Source organism: Prionailurus bengalensis, chromosome X (genome assembly GCF_016509475.1).
Source record: "Prionailurus bengalensis isolate Pbe53 chromosome X, Fcat_Pben_1.1_paternal_pri, whole genome shotgun sequence".
Classification (NCBI taxonomy): Eukaryota; Metazoa; Chordata; class Mammalia; order Carnivora; family Felidae; genus Prionailurus; species Prionailurus bengalensis.
In genome coordinates, this window is record NC_057361.1 from 90,383,132 (window position 1) to 90,407,220 (window position 24,089).

The 24,089-nt window shown below is 39.9% G+C and overlaps 1 protein-coding gene across 3 annotated transcripts in view; it reads right to left on the bottom strand.

The window, feature by feature from the left end:
- The window catches only part of ACSL4 (acyl-CoA synthetase long chain family member 4), a 59,352-nt gene that overhangs the window by 10,408 nt on the left and 24,855 nt on the right, over nt 1-24,089 (bottom strand). For all 3 annotated transcript variants that reach the window (XM_043570606.1, XM_043570608.1, XM_043570607.1), the window contains 7 exons: nt 23,221-23,292; nt 19,307-19,446; nt 17,751-17,923; nt 15,686-15,760; nt 12,106-12,297; nt 10,869-10,983; nt 7,693-7,850 (listed from right to left, as the gene is read on the bottom strand). In XM_043570606.1, coding sequence (XP_043426541.1) covers nt 7,693-7,850; nt 10,869-10,983; nt 12,106-12,297; nt 15,686-15,760; nt 17,751-17,923; nt 19,307-19,446; nt 23,221-23,292 — 925 coding nt within the window. The remainder of the gene's footprint in view (nt 1-7,692; nt 7,851-10,868; nt 10,984-12,105; nt 12,298-15,685; nt 15,761-17,750; nt 17,924-19,306; nt 19,447-23,220; nt 23,293-24,089) is intronic.

Consider the following 24,089-nt stretch of genomic DNA (forward strand, 5'->3'; position numbering starts at 1 on the left):
TATACTTTTGCTCAGATGCTTTTACAAAAGCATCCTGCAAATGTGTTTCATCATGAGAGAGATTCATAAAAAAGACTTTCAACAATTACAGGTTTCTGATAACCTTAAGATCATAAAACTAACACTGGTTAAGAATCCAGAAAAACTGGATTCAAACAGAACAAAAACAACATGGGCCTGAAAGAACTGACAAAGAGGATTATATTTTTTATGACTCTTGTTTGAAACATACTGGCTCTCTAATGTTGGCTCTTCCAAATTAAAAAAAAAAAAGCTTTTTTTTTTCTCTTAAGCTAACTGGTCTATAGCAATTTGATGAATTATACCTTTGTAAGCATAATCGAAACATTTATCTTTTCCTCCCCACTTGGTCCCCCCAAAATTCAAAACTCCCAGTGATTATTCTTATTTTCATGGCAGTTACAATTGTTTGCTGAAGTTCAATAAGAATCTGTTCTCCTTGTAATAAGACACTACTGGAAACACTGGTTATATTACCAAGGCTTTGACTGGAAAGTCATATTTGAGGGCAACATGCACGGACCCGAACAGGACCAGACAGCTTAAAGAACTAAGGTTCAGGGGCACCTGAGTGGCTCAGTCAGTTAAGCATCTGACTTCAGCTCAGGTCATGATCTCCTGGTTTGTGAGTTCAAGCCCCACGTTGGGCTCTGTGGTGACAGCTCAGAGCCTGGAGCCTCTTTCCAATTTGGTGTCTCCCTTTCTCTCTGCCCCTCCTGCACTTACTTTCTCTCTCTTTCTCTTTCTTTCTCAAAAATAAATAAACATAAAAAATAAAACAATTAAAGAGCTAAGGTTTAATTTATGGATCCAATAGCACCCCTGGGAAATATCACCCTGATACCTTGCTCACAGAGTTCCCTGCAGCCATTCCAGGTGAGTAAAGAAGTCACTTCCTGGCAGGTGCAGGAACCTCAGGATATCTTGGTGGGGCCAGGGGGAAACCTCAAGAAGGGAGGAATTCACCCAAATCTATAGGTGTTGCAGGCAAGTCTGAGGGCAATTATTTGGCTTGGCTTCTTAGCTTCAAGAGGCTCTTCAAAGTTCAACTCTGGGGCACCTAGGTGGCCCAGTCAGTTGAGCATCCCTTGATTTCAGCTCAGATCATGACCTTGATCGTGGGATCAAGCCCCTCATTGGGATCCTCGCTGAACCTGCTTGGGATTCCTTTTCTCTCTCCTTCTGCCCCTCCCCCACTTGAATGTGGGTACATGTGCTCTCTCTCTAAAATAAAAATAAAATTAACAGTTCAATTTGAAACTTCCTTATGAAAAGTTCCAGCAAAACAGATTCAAAAAGAACATATATGGCCAATCACTATTCTTGCTGCACTTATGTAAATAATTAGGCCAAGTTAAAACTGGATTTATTTTACAAATAAATTTGTCTAAATGTGGCAGATCTTTGATGGAAATGAGGGTGATTTAGACAGAAAAATTATGTTTCAGTAATACAGCTTTGTGGATGTTACATGCTAGTTCTACTTACCTGTTTTTTTGAGTGTTTGTTGTTTCCCCATAAAACTGGGCTGGATAGTCAATTCTTCTGGTTTCCTCGGATATCTAGCCATGACTGTTCAAACTAAGGTTTCCAATTTTCTCCCACTCCCTTGACTTGAAATCATTTAAAACTAAAACTGGGGGCACCTGGGTGACTCAGTGGAGCATCCAACTCTTGATTTCTGCTCAGGTCATGATCCCAGGGTCGTGGGATTGAGCCCTGTGTCAGGCTCTGCACAGAGCATGGAGTGTGCTTGAGGTTCTCTTTCTCTCTCTCTCTCTCTCTCTCTCTCTCTCTCTCTCTCTCTGCCCCTCGCCCAAGTTTTCGCTCTCTCGCTCTCTCTCTCTTAAAAAAAAAAAAAACCAAATAACTAAAACTGCCCTTTTCCTCAAGCGCTCTGAACTGAAGCTAGACTGCCCAAAGTAAACTTCAGAGAAATTGCCACAATAGCTCATGTTTGGAAAGTCTTCTTGCCTATTGCTGTATCAAGGCCACCCAAAAAGGTCGCCAAAGACATCTGAACTACAAACCAGGAAAATCTGTCAGACTGCCACTGCCTGCCCTCACTCCATCTAAAGATGCTTCAAGCCTGGGGATGCCTGGGTGGCTCAGTTGTTAAGCATCCAACTCTTGATTTTTGCTCAGGCCATGATCTCACGTTTCATGAGTTCGAACCCTACATAGGGCCCTGTGGTGACAGCGTGGAGCCTCCTTGGGATTCTCTTTCCCTCTCCCTCTCCCTCTCTCTATCTTTCTGCTCCTCACCACCACCACCCACATACACACACTCTCTCTCTCGAAATAAATAAAAACTTAAAAAAAATGATGCTTCAAGACTGACATCTAGAAACCTTCTCATTGGCAGCACTGGGTTTGTAATTTGCTACAACCACCAACAAGGGGTTTTCTTTTGTTTCCATAGAAATTCCACTTAAAATTAATTACTTGCTTGCTTGCACAATATAGCCCTAAGTTTGAGATCCTGCTGGCATGACTGCCTCCTGAAATGGGACAAGTGTTCTAACTGAGCTGACCTTTTCTCAAGAAAGACTGGTTCATGCGATATGGAGCAAACTTCTTACCTAAGGTCCAGAACAAAACAGTTGAACCCCGGCTACTAGTGAACCATGTTGATCTGTGTGATGTTTTTCTAAGAAAAATCTTGGTCAAAGAGGGTATCTTCCCATTACTTCTAAGCAGCCCTGGGTTAGCCATGCCTTGGCAGTTGGAAAATAAGAGAAATCTACTTATTTAAAAATTAGGTTTCGCTTTCTCTATTCGCAATCTCAATGAAACCAGTTATTGTACCAACCCTCTTAAACCTTTTTATCAAACAAAAAGGGAATGAACACCAGATGGGAGTTACCTGCCTGGTTACCAAGAGGACAGATTTTGACATCTGTCTGGGAAAACATTTTTACCCTGGAGGGGAATCAGAGCTCATGATCAAGAATCTTTTCTATCACCTTAGGCATGCTCACCAACAAAACTGCTGTTGTTGTTGTTGTTGCCCAACAAAAAAGAAAATAAACGTGTTAGCCAAGGTAGTGTTTGATAAGCACGCTGCTTTGGACTATGCTTGCAAAACAGGGTAGGATATGTGCCAGTGCTAACACAACTTGCAGTGTTTATATAATGCTTCAGATTAAGAACAAACTCATTCAGATAAAAGCAGAGAGTAAGCCACTTGGCTACAGTACATTTCCCCAGAGGGGTCTAGAGAAATTGATTTGGTTAGTGGACTCTTTTCCCAGATTTCTCAAAGGATTAGGTCAGTGTCACAGGGAATACTACGATTTGGGTTATCTATACTTTACATTAATTAGATAATGTAATAATCAAATATGCTTTCCAATGTTGTTTCAAAACAATCAAAAAAGGAACTGATATTTTGGTCATGCCAAATGTACATGTTAAGTCAAGTACCAGGGAATATTTCCAAAGGGGTACAAAGTTGCTTCATTCCTCAAATCCAGAAGCTGTGCCCTTTTGCTGCAGGAAGCAGCCAGAGTGGCCACTGTCCCAACTCCTTCAAGACACAAGAGAAAGCGAAACCATGCCCATAAGGTTAATGAGGTTGAAACTAAAAGGAAATTTGAAGCTTGTTTTTCAGAGATGTGTTTCTCCCTAATCAGCTATGGTTTCTTTCCAGACCCCACTAGCAAACCCGCTAGATGTCTCTGCAGAGGCATAAGCTGAAGGTCACAGATATGGCTCCAGCCTGTGAACAAGCATTCCTTCCCCAAGATAATGAGCTCGACACCCAATCCAGTTTATACTGGCTCACAGAACATGCACCTAGCCCCTCACCTTGTCTTAAGAGGACCTCCCGAAGACAGGGGCCAAATTTTGTCTTTTAATGGTAAGTCTATACCCCAAAGTGAACATGGGATGTATATTACATGTATGTTTGCCAAATGTGCAAGCTCCATCTTTCCTCCTTAAAAGTCATAAGTTTCCCCACCCTTTTGATCAACATGTATGTATTCCCTGGCACTATGATAATTTAAACAAAAACGAAAGCAGCAACAACAACAACAACAACAACAACAACAAAACAACAACCACCAAAAAACCTTGTCCTGTCCCCCTTCAGGAAGGTGGATTTGAGGCTTGCCCTTCTGTCTCCCATTTTGGCTGCCTCTTGAACAAACCCTTTCCTTGCTGCATACTCGATGTCTCAGTGATTGGTTTGGCTGCGTGACAAGGCACACAAACTTGGGTTTGGTTGCAGACCTCACACTTCTATTTAAAACATGAAGAGGCCTGCTATAAAAGTTGTGTGCTTTCAGGAAGTTTTAGCTGAACACAGTCAAGACTATTTTATACTTTTTTGCCTTAAGTCTCTGAAATTATAACTGGAAGCAAAAGGTTGGCAAGATAAATATTTCGTGGCACAGAAAAACTAGGACTTATACATTTAAGCTCATGATTACTGTATATTTTCCAAATCACTGATTGTTCAATTTCATGCCTCAATCTAGGAAAGTTATGGGGGTCCTGCAGATCCTAGAACCTTATTCCATTTGTCACCTGATTGTGATCCAGGTTGACTTTCCCCATTATTGCTTTTACACAGTGAAATACACAATGACAAATTATTCAAGTCGCATTTTACCCATTAGTACATTCAGCGGGTGACTAAGAATAACAGCCTATTTGCTGAAATACTTTTTGAAATACTACATGAAAAAAAATTCTGGTAGCCTGGTGATAACAACATAAAAAGTGTGATATGTCAATAATACTATAACTGACAAAGCCATCTTTGAGAAAAAAAAAACAAAACATTAAGCCCCTGTCTTTATGGTCATAAAGCAACTTACCTTTCAATCTGATTATGTTAACTGGCATCTGTTATGTAAAACTGTATAGTGTCCACAGTTAACTACAAGCATGTTCTTCTTGGGGAAAAATAGTTTTTCAACTTCCACCCAGTAGCTACTATTACAAACCATATTTTTAAGCCAAAATGGAACCTAAGTAGTTAATTAAAAAAAATAAATTATATGTAGCCTAGTTAGGGAAATAGGAGTGCTTGTGTACCTCTGATAAAGGTATAAACTAGTCTACAGTTTTTCTGGGAGAAGAGGGAGTTATGTGACAATGGAGAGGAAAAAGCCTTTTAAAAATAGACATTTTCTTTGACTCTGAAATTCCATTTCTAGGGATTCATAGTAAAAAAATAATTAAAAAAATAATTTGAGTATGTAAGATATGTGTTATATTTGTTTACAGTGCAGGACAGAGGAACTCACTTAAAAAGTCCAACAAAGACTTAAGTGGATACCCTGATACTGGAATACTATTTAGCTGTTAAAAATGAAATGCAATTCTGTATCTACTGACTTAGAAACAGGTCAATGATGCTGATGGGTTGGGTATGTTTACCAGAATGTAAGGTCACCACCCAAAATAACTACTATAATCACGTGATTTTTACTTCCTCTTTTATAATTTTCTGTACTGTCCAGCATTTTACAATGAATATACATAACCTAATCAGAAAATGATATTTTCACTTTTTAGGAGGGGAAGCAATAAGGTTAAAAACTGGGTTAATTTAAAAAAAAAGAAAATTTATTGGGGCACCTGGGTGGCTCGGTCAGTTAAGCATCTGACTCTTGGTTTCAGCTCAGGTTATGATCTCACGGTTCGTGAGTTTGAGCCCCGCTTTGGGTGACCTCGAACCCTGCTTCGGGTGAGTCCCAATTCTCTCTCTCTCTCTCTCTGCCCCTTGCTCACTTGGGTCCTCTCTCTCTCTCTCTCTCAAAAAAAATTAGGTTAACAGCCTCCAACTAAGCATGAGGAGTTCACAGTTTCTCTACATTCCCCTTGGAAAATCATGTAAACAGTTTAAAATAATTTTTAAAGTGAAAAAGTTATTAACCACAAGGAAACACCTGAAAGGAGAGAAAGAGGACACTGGATGAGAGTTCAACAAAATTTTGGAAGACTTAAAGCAAGCAAACTAGCAGTAACTGACGGGGAGCCGAGAGAACTAAAAGCTAATGGCCAACAGAGGACACTGACGAGAGGCAAATGGACCCCCTGAGCCCATGCCTCTGAAGACAGAGATGAGGGATACGCTGAAGAAAGAGGGTTGGCCCTCAGCTTGCACAGAGGACAGTTCTTCTCCCTGATCCTGCTCTTCCCCAGCTGGGCTGGAGACAGGTTTTCTTTTCGGAAAAGCGAACGAGAGAAACTCTGGACTCCAGGACACTAGGTACAACAGAAGGAGGGAGTAAAGCTGAGATGAAAAGGATGCTGTGGGGGTAAGAACCACCCACCCTTCCCCCAGCCCCATTCCAATTTCCTCTTTTTGGCTACCAGAATAGGCAGTGAGGCTAATATCCTCCAGGCAAGGGACTGAAGAAGTCTGCTTTGTAGAAATGGAATGACTCAAGACACCAACATCTGAATAGCCTGTTGGTAAAGCCCAGTGAGCTTTCCAAACAGTATTTTAGTGCCTCGTTCTCAAATATGAATGGACAGACAAGGATCTGCAGATATAGGAGAGGCTGTGACCAAAACAAGCAGGAATTGGAACTTGGAGGAGATAGGCAATAACAGGAGAAGAATCCTTCATAAAAGGAGTCCCTTGAACATCCTCGAAGGAATAAGAGACAAACACACTGACTGCATTCATGAAAGAGCAACAGGGTGCTACGAAAAGAACATGGAGGAAATGGGAACGAGCTCTTGAACATTAAAATTCTGATACTGGAAATGGAAACTCCAATAGCTAGAAGAAGTGATAAAGTAGAGAGGCTCTGGGGGCGCCTGGGTGGCTCAGTCATTTAAGCATCTGACTTCAGCTCAGTACAACAGAAGGAGGGAGTAAAGCCGAGTAAAGGAGGGAATAAAATTCATGGTTCGTGAGTTCAAGCCCCACATCAGGCTCTGTGCTGACAATTCAGAGCCTGGAGCCGGCTTTAGATTCTGTGTCTCCCTCTCTCTCTGCCCCTCCCCTACTTATACTCTGGCTCTCAAAAATAAACAAACATTAAAAATGTTTTTTTAAAAAAGTAGAGGGACTACGCCAGAATGTAAAACAAAAAGGATGAGATGGAAAACAAAAGATAATAAAACCAGAGGAAGAAAGCAGGTGGTCCAACAGTCACAGAAACGTAGTCCCAGATAAAGACACAAAGAATCTGGATGGGGAAAAACTATAAAAATAAGAAGGAGCAAACAGACAAAAAAGATAAATGGGTATTTCCCAGAACTGAAGGGCAGAGATCTCTAGATTAAAGGGGCCCACACCAAGTTAGCATCCACAACAATAAATGGTAAGAGATCCACACCAGGGCACCTCATCATGAACTATCAGAACAAAGATGGACCATTCTGAGCACAGGCTGGGTGACCAGTCAGCACGGATGGTTGTAACATGCGATAAGGAACTAGATAGGTTATTCTACTCTACGACATTTAAGGATCTTTCCAACATACAAATACATTTATATATGTTTCTATATATTTATTATAGTATAATACATAATGTATATATAATGTATGTGTATATATAATTTTTTTTCAAGAGGCAGGTTTTTAAAGCCCTGTTTTTAATCATTAAAACAAAGAAATAGACGTCTCAAGAAGACTAATGCACAAGACATCATTAAATGACATCCAGGGACTTCAACAGACAAGTGATTTCTTACTTACTGGCATTGGCAGCTTCTCTAATTTCTTTCAGTATTTCAGCTTCCATGGCAGGGTTATTGCAGATATCGACCCAAGTTCCTTCCACTCCTTTCTGTTGTGCCAAAAGTGTCAACCTTTTCTGATTAGGAACCACAAAACTAATCACATACGACTGATCACTAAAAAATTAGAAAATAACACAAAATAGAAATTAAAACATTGAGAAAAATTGTAAGTTATTGAATGGAACAGTATACATAATTCCAAATACATATTTCTCTTATGTGTTACAGCTTCATTAAGAAGTAATAAAACCCATAGTCCTGGCATAAAGACAGACATTTACCCAATGGAACAGAACAGAGAGCCCAGGAATAAATCCTTGCATATATGTTAAATGATCTTCAAGAAGGGTGCCATCACCACTCAGTGGGGAAATGACAGTCTCTTCAACAAACGATGTTGAGAGAATTGGATATCTATATGCAAAGGAATAAAGTTGGGCCCTTAGCCCATACCACACACGAAAATAAACTCAAAATGGATCAAGGACCTAAACACATAAGAGCTAAAATTATAAAACATCTAGAAGAAAGCACAGGGAAGAAGATTCATAACACTGGATTTGACAATGCTTTTTTAGATATGACACCAAATGCATAGGCAAAAAAAATTGATAAATGGGACTACAACAAAAATTTAAAATTTCTATGTTACCAAAGGACACAGTCAACAGTGTGAAAAGTCAATTTATGGAATTGGAGAAGATACTGGTGAGTCATATATCTGAGAAGAGGTTAATATCTAGAATATAGAAAGAACTCCTATAACTCAATAACAACAACAAACCCCCCAAAATAACCCAATTAAAAAGTGGGCAAAGACTTGAAACTATAAAACTCCTAAAGGAACACACAGGGGGTAAGCTCCCTTGACATCAGTCTCAACAATGTGTATTGTTGGTTTTGACACCAAAAACAAAGGCAACAAAAGCAAACATGAACAAGCGGGACTATATCAAACTAAAAAGCTCTGCACAGCAAAGGAAACCATCAACAAAATGAAAAGGCAACCTACATAATGGGAGAAAATATTTGAAAACATATATCTGATAAAGGGTTAATATCCAAAATATGTGAAGAAGTCCTACAACTCACGAGCAAAAAAAAAAAAATCAAAAAATGGTCAGAGAAACCAAATAGACATTTTTCCAAAGACATAAAAATGGCCAACAGGCATACAAAAAGACACTCAACATCACTCATCATCAGGGAAATAAACGCAAATCAAAACCACAATGAGTTATCACCTCACAACCGTGAGGTTGGCTATCATCAAAAAGACAAGAGATGACAGGTGTCGGTGAAGATGTGGAGAATAGGGACCCCGTGTGCACTGCTGGTGGGAAGGTAAATTGGTGCAGCCACTGTGGAAAACAGTATGGACATTCCTCAGAAAATTAAAAATAGAATTACTATATGATCCAGCAATCTAATTGCCTGGACAAAGAAATAAAAATCCAAAGGAAATGAAAACAAGATATTGAAGAGAGATGTGCATTCCCATGTTCACTGCAGCATTAGTCACAATAGGCAAGGTATGGAAACAACCTGTGCTCATCAGATGTGGGATATATATACGAGGAAATATCATTCAGTCATGGGAAAGAAGAAACTTCTGCCATTTGTGACGACATGGATGAACTCAGAGGGCATTATACTAAGCGAGATAAACCAGAAAGAGAAAGACGAATACTGCATGGTATCACTTATATGTGGAATCTTAAAAACAGGAAAAGAAGTCAAACTCCTGAAAACCAAGTAGAAAAGTGGTTTCCAGGGGTTAGGGGAAAGAGGGACAGGTTGATAAAAGGGTACGAACTCTCAGCTATAAGGTAAACAGGGCCTGAGGATCTAACGTAAAAACATGGTGACTACAGTGGAGAACACTGTATTGTATAACTGAAAGTGAGAGAAAAAATGTTTAATGAGCAAAGGACTTGACATTTCTCCAGAGGTGACATACAAATAAATGGCCATCAAGCGTATGAAAAGATGCTCCATGTCACTAATCAATAGCAGGGAGAGATCCCCTCGCACCTGTTATGATGACTGTCAAAAAACTAGAAACAAGTGTTGGTGAGGAGGCGGGGAAATCAGAACACTTGTGCATTGCTGGTGAGAAGGTAAAGATGGTGCTGCTGCTCTGGAAGACAGTACGGCGGGACCTCAAAACATAAAAATAGAGCTACCCCATGATCCAGCGATCCCACATCTGGGTAGATACCCAAAAGAATGGGAAGTAGGATCTTGAAGAGATATTTGTGCACCATGTTCATAGCAATATTATTCACAATAGTCAAGGGGTGGAAGCAACTGAAGTTGTCCATCAGTGGATGAATGGATACACAAAATATGGTCTATCTGCATAATGGAACATTATTCAGCCTTAAAAAGGAAGGAGATTCTGACACATGCTACAATATACAACCCTGAGGACATTATGCTAAGTGAAATAAGCCAGTCACAAAAAGACAAATACTGTACAATTCTATTTATATGAGGTATCCAGAGTAGTCAAATTCACAGAAACAGAAAGGAGAATGGTGGGGAGCCAGGGACCACAGCCAGGAAAAATGGGGAGTTGTTTAATGGACAGAGAGTTTCAGTTCTGCAAGATAGAAAGCTCTAGAGATTGGCTGCACAACAATGTGAATATACTTAACACTAGTCACCTATACACTTAGAAATGGTTAAGATGATAACCATTATATTTTGTGTTTTTTACAGTTACGTTTCTTAAAGGGTGTAATAAAGCCCATAAAAATAAACCATATTAACGTATAAAGAAAAGGATCTAACCTCTTAGGTTTTTGATTTAGAAAACTTTGACTAGGGGTGTTAACTTCTTAGGAAATTTACTTATGCTATGTCTCAGCTGTTAAGGATGTTGAATGAAGTAAGTGCTGTGGCATAGCTAAGTACTTAGCAAGACACAGAAGGTGTCCAATAATTAGTTAAAACGTCTCAATCATCTCAAACGATCTTCAAGCTGTTGAACTTTCAGAAATGCGTAACATTCCCCATTGCTGATGAAAATTTGATGTTTCCCTTATGATTATACGTAATCACAATTTTTTTTACCAATCATCCTTTTTCTGGAAGTATAGGAGACACAAATGCAGCCTTTAAAATTACCTTTTGGCAAAAGCACAGATGTTGTCTATTAGTGGACAGTTCTTCAATGCAGCTTCAACTTTCCCAAGGGATACATATTCTCCTGCTTGTAACTTCACCAGATCTTTCTTCCGATCTAGAAGTCATGAAGAACGAATGGTAAGTTATCCGGTCCATTTTATTAAGATCTGCACAATTCTGATTTTCCCTCAATCTCATTGCCTTAATCTTTATTTACACAGATACTTCTTCTAAAATTCTGTTATAGAATAATGCTTGTTCATGCACATCCATTACAAGGAAAACACCTAGCTGAAGAAGTACTAGCTACAATGCTCAGTATTTTATTATAATCTTAAATACTATGATAAAGTTAATGGAAGGGACAGGGTCTTACAGCATTAGATTTGAATGACAGCTCTGCCCATTACAAGCTACATGATCCTGGGCAGGTCAATTGACCCCACCAACCCTCAATTTTATCAGAGATACTGACACCTACCTCATATAAGCATATAGGACAATGTCTGGCATACAGAACATGTTTAATAAATGTTAATTCCCCATTTTCCTTATTTGACATTACCTTATTAAAATGACAGTGCTCTAAGAAAGAATGTGCTGGCACAGGATGGCACAGCTTGAATAATCATCAGTGGCCTTACAACTCCATATGAATTCTGACTTGCCTACCCATAGCCTGGGAACCCACTCTACATGCTGACAGAAACCCACCTTTGATTCCAGTGCAATTAAGGATCAAGAAAAAAAAAAAGTAGAGGGGATTGGTTCTAGATTAAATCATGTTTACCAGGGATTTCCCCAGTAGATCAAACTTCAGGATGAAGAACCAATTTTCCCAAGAAATCTTTAACTACATTCAGGTCAGGTACAGGTCCAGAGAGATTTAAATGGACCGCTAGAGATATGACTGAGGAAATTTTATGGCTTAAAAAGGACCTGAATGGGACTCTACAGAGTGGTCCTTCCCAGCTGGCTAGTCAAATTTTTATTTTAGCTTTTGCCTGATTAAAGGGAATAACAGAAGGGCTATTTTGGAGCTAAAAGTCTATTTCACTAGGCTTAGTGAGGGCAGTGCCAAACCAACTGACATTCTCAAGAATAGATCACTGTTGAGGATTTATGATTTTCTAAGGTTCCAGGATAGCTGGAGCCATATGTATAGATAGCCACTAGGGAAAATAATGTGTCCACACTGCCTCTTGGATAGGAAGGAAAATGGTGAGAATATACTGACCTATAATCTGTAAACATCCATCAGGGTGAAATTCTCCAATATCTCCAGTGCAAAACCACCTTTGGCCATTTTCATCCACAGAGTAATCCTCTGCTGTTTTCTCTTCATTTTTAAAATACCCCATGGAGATATTCTGTCCACCAATTACAATTTCCCCTCTGGGGTTTGGCTTGTCATGAATTGTGTAGCCGCCTGGAAGCCATTAAATTAGTTATTGTTCTAAAACAAAATGTACTTGCATTCATTCTTAACACTCCTGTGTTAATATTTTTCTGCAGATCAAATTTTGTCACTCCTTGGGAGAACATTAGTTTCCATGTATTCACATTGACCTGAGGATAATGGGTAACTGTAATTTGGGGGGTACTGAGGAAGGCGCAATGATAATAACCAACCACCACCCATCCCAAACCTTCCCAATGACAAAATTTCACACTTAGAACGCCACTGAAGCTTGGGGTTCATAGAGCTTTGTTAAGAAAAAATTACCCCCAAGAAGGGTAACGATTGAAGCTGTTTTAAGTAAATTAGTAATATGCTGGTATCAATGCATTTCAGATTTTTTTCTAAGGAGGTTTTAATACAGGGGCGCCTGGGTGGCTCAGTTGGTTAAGCATCTGATTTTGGCTTAGGTCATGATCTCACAGTTTGTGAGTTTGAGCCCTGCATTGGGATCTCTGCTGTCAGCACTGAATCCGTTTTGGATCCCGTCTCCCTCTCTGCCCTTCCCTCTCTTGTGTTCTCTTTCTCTGAAAAATAAAAAAAAATAATAAAACATTAAGGAGGTTTTAATACAAGAGAGCAGGTAGGGAGTGTCTACCAAAGGCAACACCATGAAGTGAGAGGGAAAGAGAAGCTATGGGAAACAGGCAGGAAACTATATTTTCTTAACTTTGGCCTATGGCCAGTCACGACTTTAGACTTTTTAAAAAATTTTTTAATTTATTTTTGAGTGAGAGACCGAGCATGAGCAGGGGAGGGGCACAGAGAGAGGGAGTCACAGAATCTGAAGCAGGCCCCAGGCTCCAAGCTGTCAGCAGAGAGCCCAGTGCAGGGCTTGAACCCACGAACTGCAAGATCATGACCTGAGCCAAAGTCAGATGCTTAACTGACTGAGCTACCCAGGCACCCCACCCAGTCACAACTTTAAAACACTGAAATGACTGACAAGAGCTCTAAAATATTTTACCACTACTCATTACCTATTTATTATTGAATAAAGCTTAATTTAAGGGAAAAATACAAAAATCTGAATTCATAAACTGAGATGTTGATTAGGTTTTATGTTTAATTTTGTAATGTTTATTTATTTTTGAGAGAGAGTGCTAGAGGAGGAGAGGCAGAGAGAGAGGGAGACACAGAATCTGAAGCAGGCTCCAGGCTCTGAGCTGTCAGCACAGCACCCAACGCAGGGCTCGAACTCACGAACTGCAAGATCATGACCTGAGCAGAAGTCGGACGCTTAACTGGCTGAGCCACCCAGGCGCCCCTAGGTTTTAAGTTTTACAAAGATTCAAGCAGAGTCCTTTCAGCTGTTAGCTGCTCTTAAAAATTTTAAACTATTCAATATTTAAATATGAAATCCATTGCATATAAAATATTAAGATCATTCCTATTATATAAAACAAAGTTTCCCTCATGGCAAGGAAAACTCCAGAGACATATGCAAAAATGGCCCCACTCCCCAAAACTGATGGATGCTGAAGTACAATAACAGAAACTCAGAAAATAAAAATTAGGGGCAAAATTTGCCTTACCAAGTTGTACGATATACCTGCTTTCTCTAATTTCACTGCCTAATAAATAACCCATATAATGAAACAGTTGTGCTGCTGAAGCTCAACACACCCAGACACATATTGTCTATGATGTCTTCAGATTTTCATCCTAAAATCGGAACAGCATTGCCATGGGAGACAGAAGGAGGACTTAGTCCCAGGATGTAAAGATCTTGGGAATGCAACTAGATTTTAAATGTGGTTTTTAAAAAGAAGTAGTTGTAGGGCACCTGGGTGGCTAGTCAGTTAAGTGTCTGACTTCAGCTCAGGTTATGATCTCATAGTTTGTGGGTTCTAGCCCCACATCAGGCTGTCTGCTCTCAGCACAGAGCTCACTTTGGATCCTGTCCCCCACTCTCTGCCTCTCCCACGCTCACATTCTCTCTCTCTCTCAAAAGTAAAATAAACATTTAAAAATAAAATAAAATAAAGGGGCGCCCGGGTAGCTCAGTCGGTTAAGCGTCCGACTTCGGCTCAGGTCATGATCTCACGGTCCATGAGTTTGAGCCCCGCGTCAGGCTCTGTGCTGACCGCTCAGAGCCTGGAGCCTGTTTCAGATTCTGTGTCTCCCTCTCTCTTTGCCCCTCCCCTGTTCATGCTCTGTCTCTCTCTGTCTCAAAAATAAATAAATGTTAAAAAAAAATTAAAAAAAAAGAAAAATAAAATAAAATAAAATAAAATAAAATAAAAAGAAATAGTCATTTTCTCTTTGAGCACTGACAATAATGCACATAGGCAGAAAGTCATAGGAGGAGAAACACTTAGGAACTCCAAGTTTATGTCAGATACAGCCGATTCATGGTCTTGGGTTTGAACAACCTAAGAGAATTGTCCTAGAAGGTAACTAACTGGTCCTTTAAATTTTCAGCCTATGGCTCCATTCAACAATGAATATTCCCTTTTAAGATCTTAAGTTTTTAAAAAAAATTTTTTTTAAGTTTATTTATTTATTTTGAGAGACAGAGAGAGAAAGAGCACAAGTGGGGGAGGGGCAGAGACAGAGGGAGAGAGAATTCCAAGCAGGCTCCACACTGTCAGCACAGAGCCCCACGTGGGGCTCAAACTCGTGAACCGTGAGATCATGACCTGACCTGAGATCAAGAGTTGGACACTTAACCAACTGAGCCACCCAGGCACCCCTAAATTCTTAAGCTTTTTAATTACTTTTCCTTTATCTGACAAGGCCAGGCTGTTCATTATTTTGCAGTTAATGCAACACATTTAGTAGTTTTCAGTTTTACCAGGAAGACTGGTTTACTTCTGCCTCCAGCTGCTTTATAGAAAGGATTATCACCAATGTCTATAAAGTGCAGCCCTCCCTTTACAATTAAATATAAAGATAAAATCATACAAATGGCCTGAGAACTGAGTCTCATCTGTGAAAATGTTTGCGGGGGTCAAGAGCTAAGAGGTTGGAGCATGCATGTGTCATCAGTCAGTCCCTCAATCCCCTAAAAATCTGGGGTTTCATTTCCTGGCCCAAATGTCCTCACTAGCAAAGTCAAGCTTCCAAAGATCGGATATACATCCTTCTCCAGACCTAGGGAATGCCCCACTAAGAATGTTCTTCCTCTTTACCATCAAGTATTCTCAAGTTCAGAATCATCATGCCTAAATTCCAGAGGTTTTTCTTTTCCTCTTGGGACCCTCTTTACTGAGGAAAAGAAAGCACCGGGAACCAGCAACAGCAAAGAGTCCCTTGCTATCACAGACGACCTAACACTTTAAAGACTGGGTGTCTTGGGGCTCATGGTGGTTTTCAGCGTATCTAGAACCAGTAGAGCTGGTCATAAAACTCTTACCTTCCTGCCAGTCTTTTAGCTTAATTTCACAGCAAATAAGAGGGGCTCCAACTCTGCCCGTAGTATAGTCTGTAACTAGGAGGAAAATGCAACAAATATATTAGCATACCACATTTCAGACTTGTGCCCATGGGAGACCAGGGATACTGGAGTTAGAACCAGAGTCTCACAGATGATAAAAGAGAGACCACTGTGAGTGCAGCGCAACGTGTGACCATGCTTCAGTATTTCAACTCTATTTCAACAGTGCAATCAGTACCAATGTTGTTACATCACTTTCGCTTCTCACGGGCTCTATTTCAGATAATAAGTACAAAAATCTCTGTGAAAGGAGGAGAGCTGCCCCTACCATTATCTACCTAGGATTCCAGGAGGACAGATTTGGATTGGAATTCCTTTTCTGCCACTCACTGATTGACTGTGTAACTTGGACAAATTACTTAACCCCACTGGGCCTCCATCTCCCCATCTATTAAAGGGGGAGAGTAAGAAAACCTACTTCTTATAGAGATATGCTGTAGGGATTCAATGAGATGATGCGTGGATGGTGCTTAACACTTCTTGGCACAAACTCAGTTTTCAATAAATGTTAACTGCTATTACCAAACAGGATGATGACGATATTCTCCTTTTGTAATTTGTAAGTACTGCTATCAATAATCAAGTATTTATAGATACCCTATAATGTACCTAGCATTATATTAAACACTGAAAGGAGGAAACACGTAAAAGATAAGGAGACTATGCCCTCAATGAGCTTACAAACAAACTACCTGGGACAAAATGCGCATGAAGCAACTCAGAGCACATTTAAATACTCAATTTCATGGTACTGGAAGTGCACACAACGGTACCTCAGGGACTTGAAAGATCAATGTGAAATGAAATCACTGGCAAAGACTTAATTGAAGAGTTGGGCATTAAAAGGTGGCTGTGTCCAGTTAGCAAAAAGGGCATTCCAAGACAAGGGAACAGAAAATACAGAGAGGTGAGAGCATGAATGCCCGTAAGAGAAAGAGAGGAGAGCAGAGCCAGGGTGTGTGTGTGTGTGTGTGTGTGTGTGTGTGTGTGTGTAAAATAATGGAAAATAATGATGGATGGGGACAACGGCAACAGATTAAAGATGTCTGGAAGCTAGGTCCACCAGGGCTGAAGCAGTGTTTGAGGTGGAGATGCCCAACAGAAATATACAGGATCAATCACAAGTGATACAATAGAGGCAGGAATGGCCGCTAAAAGGCTGTTACCTCAGAGGAGTGTGAGGCAATAAGAGGCCAGGTACGAAAGGTGGCATGCAGGGGAGGGAGCAGTCCAATGAACAAATGGGAAGATCCAATTGAAGTTAAAGTTTTAAAAAATAAACAATTAGAAGACTTCAAAGCTAATGCTGTGAATGGTTTTAAGGATGGTAATACCACAGTCACCAACCATCTGCCAGGTGGACAGAGGTCTGGGATGATGGCGTTGATTTTGGGCACATGAATATAAAGTGAAAGTGGGATGATCCAAAAAGTATTACCTACCCCAGTGTTTCCCAACCCAAGATGATTTCACCCCTCAGGGGGTATTTGGTAATGTTTTGATTTATGTTCCATTGCCACAGCTGGGAGGAGTGAGTTACTCCTGATACCTACCTGGCTGATAAACATCCTATAATGCACAAGAGAGCCCCACCAATAAAGAATTATCTGGTTTGAAATTTCCATAGTGCCAAAGTTGACACGGCTATCGGGTTTTGAAAAGAACAGAAAACAAACAAGAAGTCAGGGCAGGAATATACATTCAAGAGGGAGCATAAAAATGATACTTTTTTCCAAGAGTGCAGTTCTCCGAGGAAACAAGCATTTAGACAGAAGAGACTAAAGGACCAGGGTGACAGAATTTTGAGGACTGACAAGATGGCATAAATACAGACAAGGCTTAAACATAAAGGGCACACGTGATAGTTCAACTGGAAGTTTCTAGAACTAAACCTGTTCAGGATTACACTGAATCTGTTATTACTTAAGGGGTATAAACATTAGTGACAACAAACAGAATTATTTGCCATGTTACCAGTACTTACCTTCAGTAACTGTGCCGGCACCACATGATTCTGTCAGTCCGTAACCCTGACCCACAGGGCAGCAGAAGCAGACATTCATGAATCGGTGTGTCTGAGGAGACAGCGGGGCTCCACCAGACAGCATCATGCGGACATTCCCTCCCAGCAAAGCCTTCACCTTTTTAAACAGTAACCTTGAGAAAAGCACAAGGGGCAATAATTTGAATACATGCATACATTATGCTTGGTCACATCCTAATGTATAAGCTCTGGGAACTATTTCTTGACTTTGGTTGGACACCTACATTTCAGAACCATGGTGGTAATTAATGAGAGGTTCACAAAGCAACGATTAATAACACCTTGAAAAAAAAATGCCAGAAAATGACAGATGGTAGCTATACTTGTGGCGAGCACAGTATAATGTACAGAGTGGTCAGACCACTATGTTGTCCACCTGAAACTAAGGGAACACTGTACATCAGCTATACTTCCATTTTTAAAATTCCAGAAAGACTCTTAAAAATTAAAAAAAAAAAGAGGCAGTGTTGGGAAACTGCTCTCACATACAGCAAATGAAAGAAAATGATGATGTCAAAGGAAACAAAAATTACAATTGTCTTTAGAACATTTAGTTATTGACCTTATCTCCCTTTTAATGAAAAATGTTTCCCTATCTCCACCCTCCAGCATAACATTTAAAATAGCTGTTATGCTCAGGGTGCCTGGATGGCTCGGTTGGTTGAGTGTCCAAGTTCTGCTCAGGTCATGATCTCATGGTTTGTGGGTTCGAGCCCCGCATTGGGCTCTGTGCTGACAGCTCGGAGCTTAGAGCCTGCTTTGGATTCTGTGTCTCTCTCGCTCTCTGACCCTCCCCCACTCGTGCTATGTCTCTCTCTCTCTCTCTCAAAAATAAAATAAACATTTAAAAAAATTAAAAATAAGGGGCACCTGGGTGGCTCAGTCAGTTAAGTGTCGGACTCTCAATTTTGGCTCAGGTCATGATCTTACAGTGTGTGTGGGTTCAAGCCTCTCACTGGGCTGTGTGCTGAGAGCTCAGAGCCTGAAGCCTGCTGCGGATCCTGTCTCCCTCTCTATGCCCCTCCCCTGCTCTCTCTCTTTCTCTCTCTCTCTCTCAAAAACAAACACTAACCAAAATAGCTGTTATGTTCATATATTTATTACACTGTTTTATGAATACAATAAATCAGAAACCTTCCTGCAGATTAAAATCTTGAGTATCACCTTTTGTCAGAACTGACCCTTTGTAAACTCACACATTTTGATTCCAAAGTCTAATCTAGTTTTTCTTCATAAGACCAAATTCTGCAATAAAGTCTTAAACATTTACTCAATTATTAAAATCTGTTCAACTGCCAAGATCAGAGCTCAGAGTCCTCTGTCTATGTTTGCTATGGAAGCAATGAGGGTTAGAAGTGAATAAAAGGGAAATGCAACCTTATGATGATGGTGGTGATGCCCAAAGTAAATTAGCTTGCCATTTACTTCTTCATCTTCCAGATGTAAACACACGATATCTCCAGGCTCACACTACAGAGTCTATGAAATGTACTTACATATTGCAAAGTGGTGCATCATATCCCTTTTTGATCTGTTCCAACTTGTAATCATACCCTATCTTGAACAGTGTTTTCTGAATATAATTCATCTCTTGGACTTTGCTCATAACATTCTTATAAATTCTGTCCATGATTTCCTAAAAGGCAAGCAAAATATTCAACAATCTGAAAAGAATTACACCAACACGGAGATGGTCTTTAGTTGAAGATACCTTGTTTCTGACCTCTTAGGTCAAAGTTTTTAGTATAATGGATATATTTACTTTATTATATAATTAATTTCACTGACTTTACTTGTTCACGATTTCAAAAAGACTAGGGACACGTATAGGGATTTTCTGGTTCTATACACTAAGTTTATCTAAAAATTTTAAAAAATGTCTACTAGAGTGTAAATAATTCATTCACCTCCCACATAAGTATCATTTTTAATTCTTTTTTTCAAATATATTCACTTATTTTCCAATAGCACCAAAAAACACCCAACTATGTTGAATCTAATTCTGATGTTTTTCTCACTACTACCTTGTGACTCTTATAGCATGGCAGAGAGATTTACAGAGTTTCTTAAGAGTTGTCTTACAGAATTTTCTAGAGTTCCTTAAAATTCTTATGTCCCTGTAATTTAGGCATTTCTACTCCCTTTCAGTAGAAGCTAAGATTACAAAAACGAACAGGATTCTTGCTCATGGCTCCTTGGAAAATTCAAGGAGGACTAGGTTCGAGATACAGTGACTCCCAAGGTAATACACAAAACAACAACAAAGAACCCCGAAACAAACCAGCAAAAAAGCCCAGACTATCACTAAATGATGTTTTCTTGAAACGAGTAAGCACAAATTAATAAGAATTATTGCATAAAGCACATCTATTTATAAACACCTAATTTTAAATAGTTAAAGTGGCAATTAGTGGAAATTCAGTTGTGCTACCATGAATAGTTTTATGAATGGCTCTTTCGATATCATAACAGAGCCATTCACAAATAAGGACAGCAAAAACATCTCTTGCCTTATGCTATGGGAAAGTAGTCAGAAAGAAAAAGACAAATACTATATGGTCTCACTTCTATGTGGACTCTAAACCGGCCAACCTCAGCAACCGAGAGTAGACTGGTGGCTGCCAGAAGCTAGCGGGTGGGGCAAATAGGGAGATGTTGGTCCAAGGATACAAACTTACAGGCAGAAGATGAGCAAGTCCTGGGGATGTAATGTACAGCACAGCACAGGGAGTAGAGTTAACAAGACTGTATTATATACTCGAAAGTTGCTAAAAGAGTAGATCTTAAATGTTCTCATCATATACATACACATGGTAACTTTGTGAGACGATGGGTGCGTTAACATTATTATAGTAATCTTTTCACAATACATACATATGTCAAATCACTGTACACTGTATACCTTAATTGACACGATGGTATGTGTCAATTATATCCCAATAAAGCTCATGGGGGTGGAGGGAGGCTGCAACAGCATTCAAGGATGGCACAATGTTGTCCTGTCCATTTCCACAGATGGAATCATTGTGTTAACTGACATATTTGTCTAGATCTGTGATTGAGAAATTCCAAAAGTTCCCTACAGGACTTTAATATCCTGTAACTATCCCACTTAAGAAAGTGAATAGGATGTCAGGTGGAGGAAAAAAGCCTACAGGAGTGAGACAGATGTGACAGAACTACCTCCACTGCTCTTTCCAGTAGATAAGAGTCATGGGCACTGGAAGGCCTCTATGAGTAAGGAACACAAATGATAGTTGTAACAAATTGGCAGGATTTATTATTAGCACAATAAGTCACCCTTCACTTCAACCTAATGTTACATGATGTTCAACTGAGTCAGTGCTTACAAGAAGCAGTGATGTATTCTAAATTCTCAGCCTGTGAATACGTGACTGTACAATACTAAATGGATCTTTCATTCTGATCCAGGAAAGAAACAAACTCAGATAATAGAATCTATCGATTTTCAGTAAAAAAGATTTTTTTAAGGCCTATTTATACAGGAGGGGGAGGAGTTAAGGGAACCAACAAAGTTCAGTGAAACACCCATGGACCAGCAACATGAGAGTCTGTTTACTATCCTCAGGCCTAAAGAACCAAGAGGAGAGATGTATTATTGGAACCCGGTGAAGACTATAGCCACGGGCAAGACCTGGTTACAGCCAATGGGAAAGAGATTGTTCCATGGACGCTTGACAACTGCCCCAAATCGCAGCCCAACAGGGAAGGAGCAAAGGCAGTAAATATGCAGAACCCCTCCTCTCTCCCTGCCCTGTGATCTCTCCTGAGTGCCAGTAATTGGCTGAACCCAACAAAAGACAAGCAAGCCCTGGTGATTCATCCACAGAAGTTAGCCTTCCAAGGCACAAAGTAAAGAAGAATGGACCATGGGCAATTAGAAGATACACAGCATATCCACAAACTCCTGCTTATCCTTCAGGCCTAAATTCAGACATTGCTTCCTACAGTCCTTGGTCTTTTTCCTTCCCTATGTTCTCTGATAGGGTTTACTAGGGACTCCTGTACTTTGAGTAATAAACCCAAAATATTTCCCAAAACACCAAACACAATCACAATCCTAAACAGACAGGCATAGTAGTTAAGAAAAGTCTGGTATCAGACTGGTAGAGTTCGGGCTCTGTGACTTCGGGAAAACTTTTTTTTTTTTTTCTTTATAAAACCAGAAAAATAGGATCCACCTAGGAGAGTCTTAGGGAGGATTAAGTGAGATAATCCATCTAAAGCCCTTAGGGACAGGTCCTGAAAACAGCAAGTACTGTAGTACCTATCATTAGCATCACTTTATTATGTTTTAATCAGAAGCTTCTTTCAGTTTCCAAACTTGCCGAATTCTTCAGCACCTCTAAATAAAAAGGCAAAGGCTACTCTGCCCTCTTTTAATTCTTTTGTTATTTAATAATTTTGTAATAAGAAGCTTAAAAAACAAAGTGGCTGAACACTTCATTATCTCGTCTCCAATTTTCCATGTACAAAAATAATTCTGAGAGAGATACTGGGATGAGACTTAAAATCTGATCACAATACAAGCAGTCACGGTATACAGTCCCGCTGGAGTTTCCAAGCCTAAAAGTGCTAGAACATATCTGATTATGCACATTTGAAACACTGTGTGAAATGTTTATCATTACAAGGCCAAAAACGCTGTAACATCTTATTTTGATGAAAGGCAGTATTTCACATAAGGATTTTAAACGTCTGGACCTAAGCTTTTTTCTTTGGAAAATCTCTCAAGTGCCAGTTTTCCTAGTCACGATTAGGGTCAGGAGGCTTGGATTTGAGACTCAGTTCCATAACTTTGGATATGCTGCTTCAGTTCTCTGGGATGACCTACGCTTCCTCATTTGTTTGAAATTTGTGATTAGGGGCGCCTACATGGCTCAGTCAGTTAAGCATCCAACTTAGGCCCAGATCATGATCTCGCAGTCCAAGAGTTCAAGCCCTGCATCAGGGTCCACGCTGTCAGTGTGGAGCCTGCTTGTGATTCTCTCTCCCCCCTCTGCCCTTCCTCCGCTCATGTGCGCATCGCGTGTGCACACTCTGTCTGTCTCAAAATAAACTTTTAAAAAGTCCAAAATAAAAATAAAATACAATTTGTGATTAAACAAAAATGAGATCTAGAATATCTTCTACCCTTGAAATATTATGGCCACTTCTCACGCTAGGTAATCTGAACTAGGTCATGTTCATCACTAATTTTCCAGGATCAGCAACACTAACAGGCATACATGTCAGAAGTTTGCCAATGCTGATCTCAGATTTAAATGAACACACTTGCCACGATCTCAATTGAGTGAAGTTGTTTAAAACTGTATGCAAAACCCTGAGAGCATCACCTTTTAAAAAGTCCAAGTGCAAGCAATAAAGGACATTTATATTCTGTACTCACCGGAACGGCCGCCATGAGTGTCGGCTTCAGCACAGTACAGTCTCCTTTGCTTCCCTTTTTAATTTTGCTGGACTACATGAAAGAAAAAGCAAATAGGATCAGGAGAGCCAGCCTCAGCAAAAAAGTGTGATAATTCAAGTACTGACAGTGACAGAAATTTACACAATGGAATCTGATCTTCTATGGCCCCGTTGAGTTATTGGTTACAACTCTCATAACTTGCAAACGTCTAAAGTGGAAGTGGCTTTGGTGCTTTAGCCTGGAGATGATTTCTTCTAGTACATTTCGGCTTTCCTTAGAGGAGAAGCTCTGACTCATAATAAAGGAGAGTGGGATATTTGGGTAAAGTGCGCATTCTTGTCTCTCACGTATCAAGCACAGCACAGATCATCCATTAAAAAAAGAGAGAGAATAGAAAACCTCAGCTAAGGTACAGTGAACACTAAAAGAAAATGGAAAATATTTTAACTTTCTTTGATTAGCCAAATGGCAAAGCCACCTCTTGAAGTCACTGCCGTTGATGAACATGATGGAAAAACACTAATTTGGTAACATTGTGGTTGACAGAATACTGAAGACCCTGCCAGTGACCATGTGGGGATATGCACATATATATCTAAGTATGTATATATTTCTCCTTTCTTTTGTTTTCTTTCATTGCTTACACACATAAATACTATTTGGGATTTCAAATATCAGAGCAACAGGTAGAAAAACTGATAAAGCAGCCCACTGAAAAAGGGAGATGAAAGGAAGAACCAGCTATAATGCAGTTCATTAGTCTGTAAGTTTAGATGTATGATGTGTCTATTAGTCACGCTGACACAGGCGGGAAGTAAACCAGCTCTTAAGGGACAGTGTGATATGCC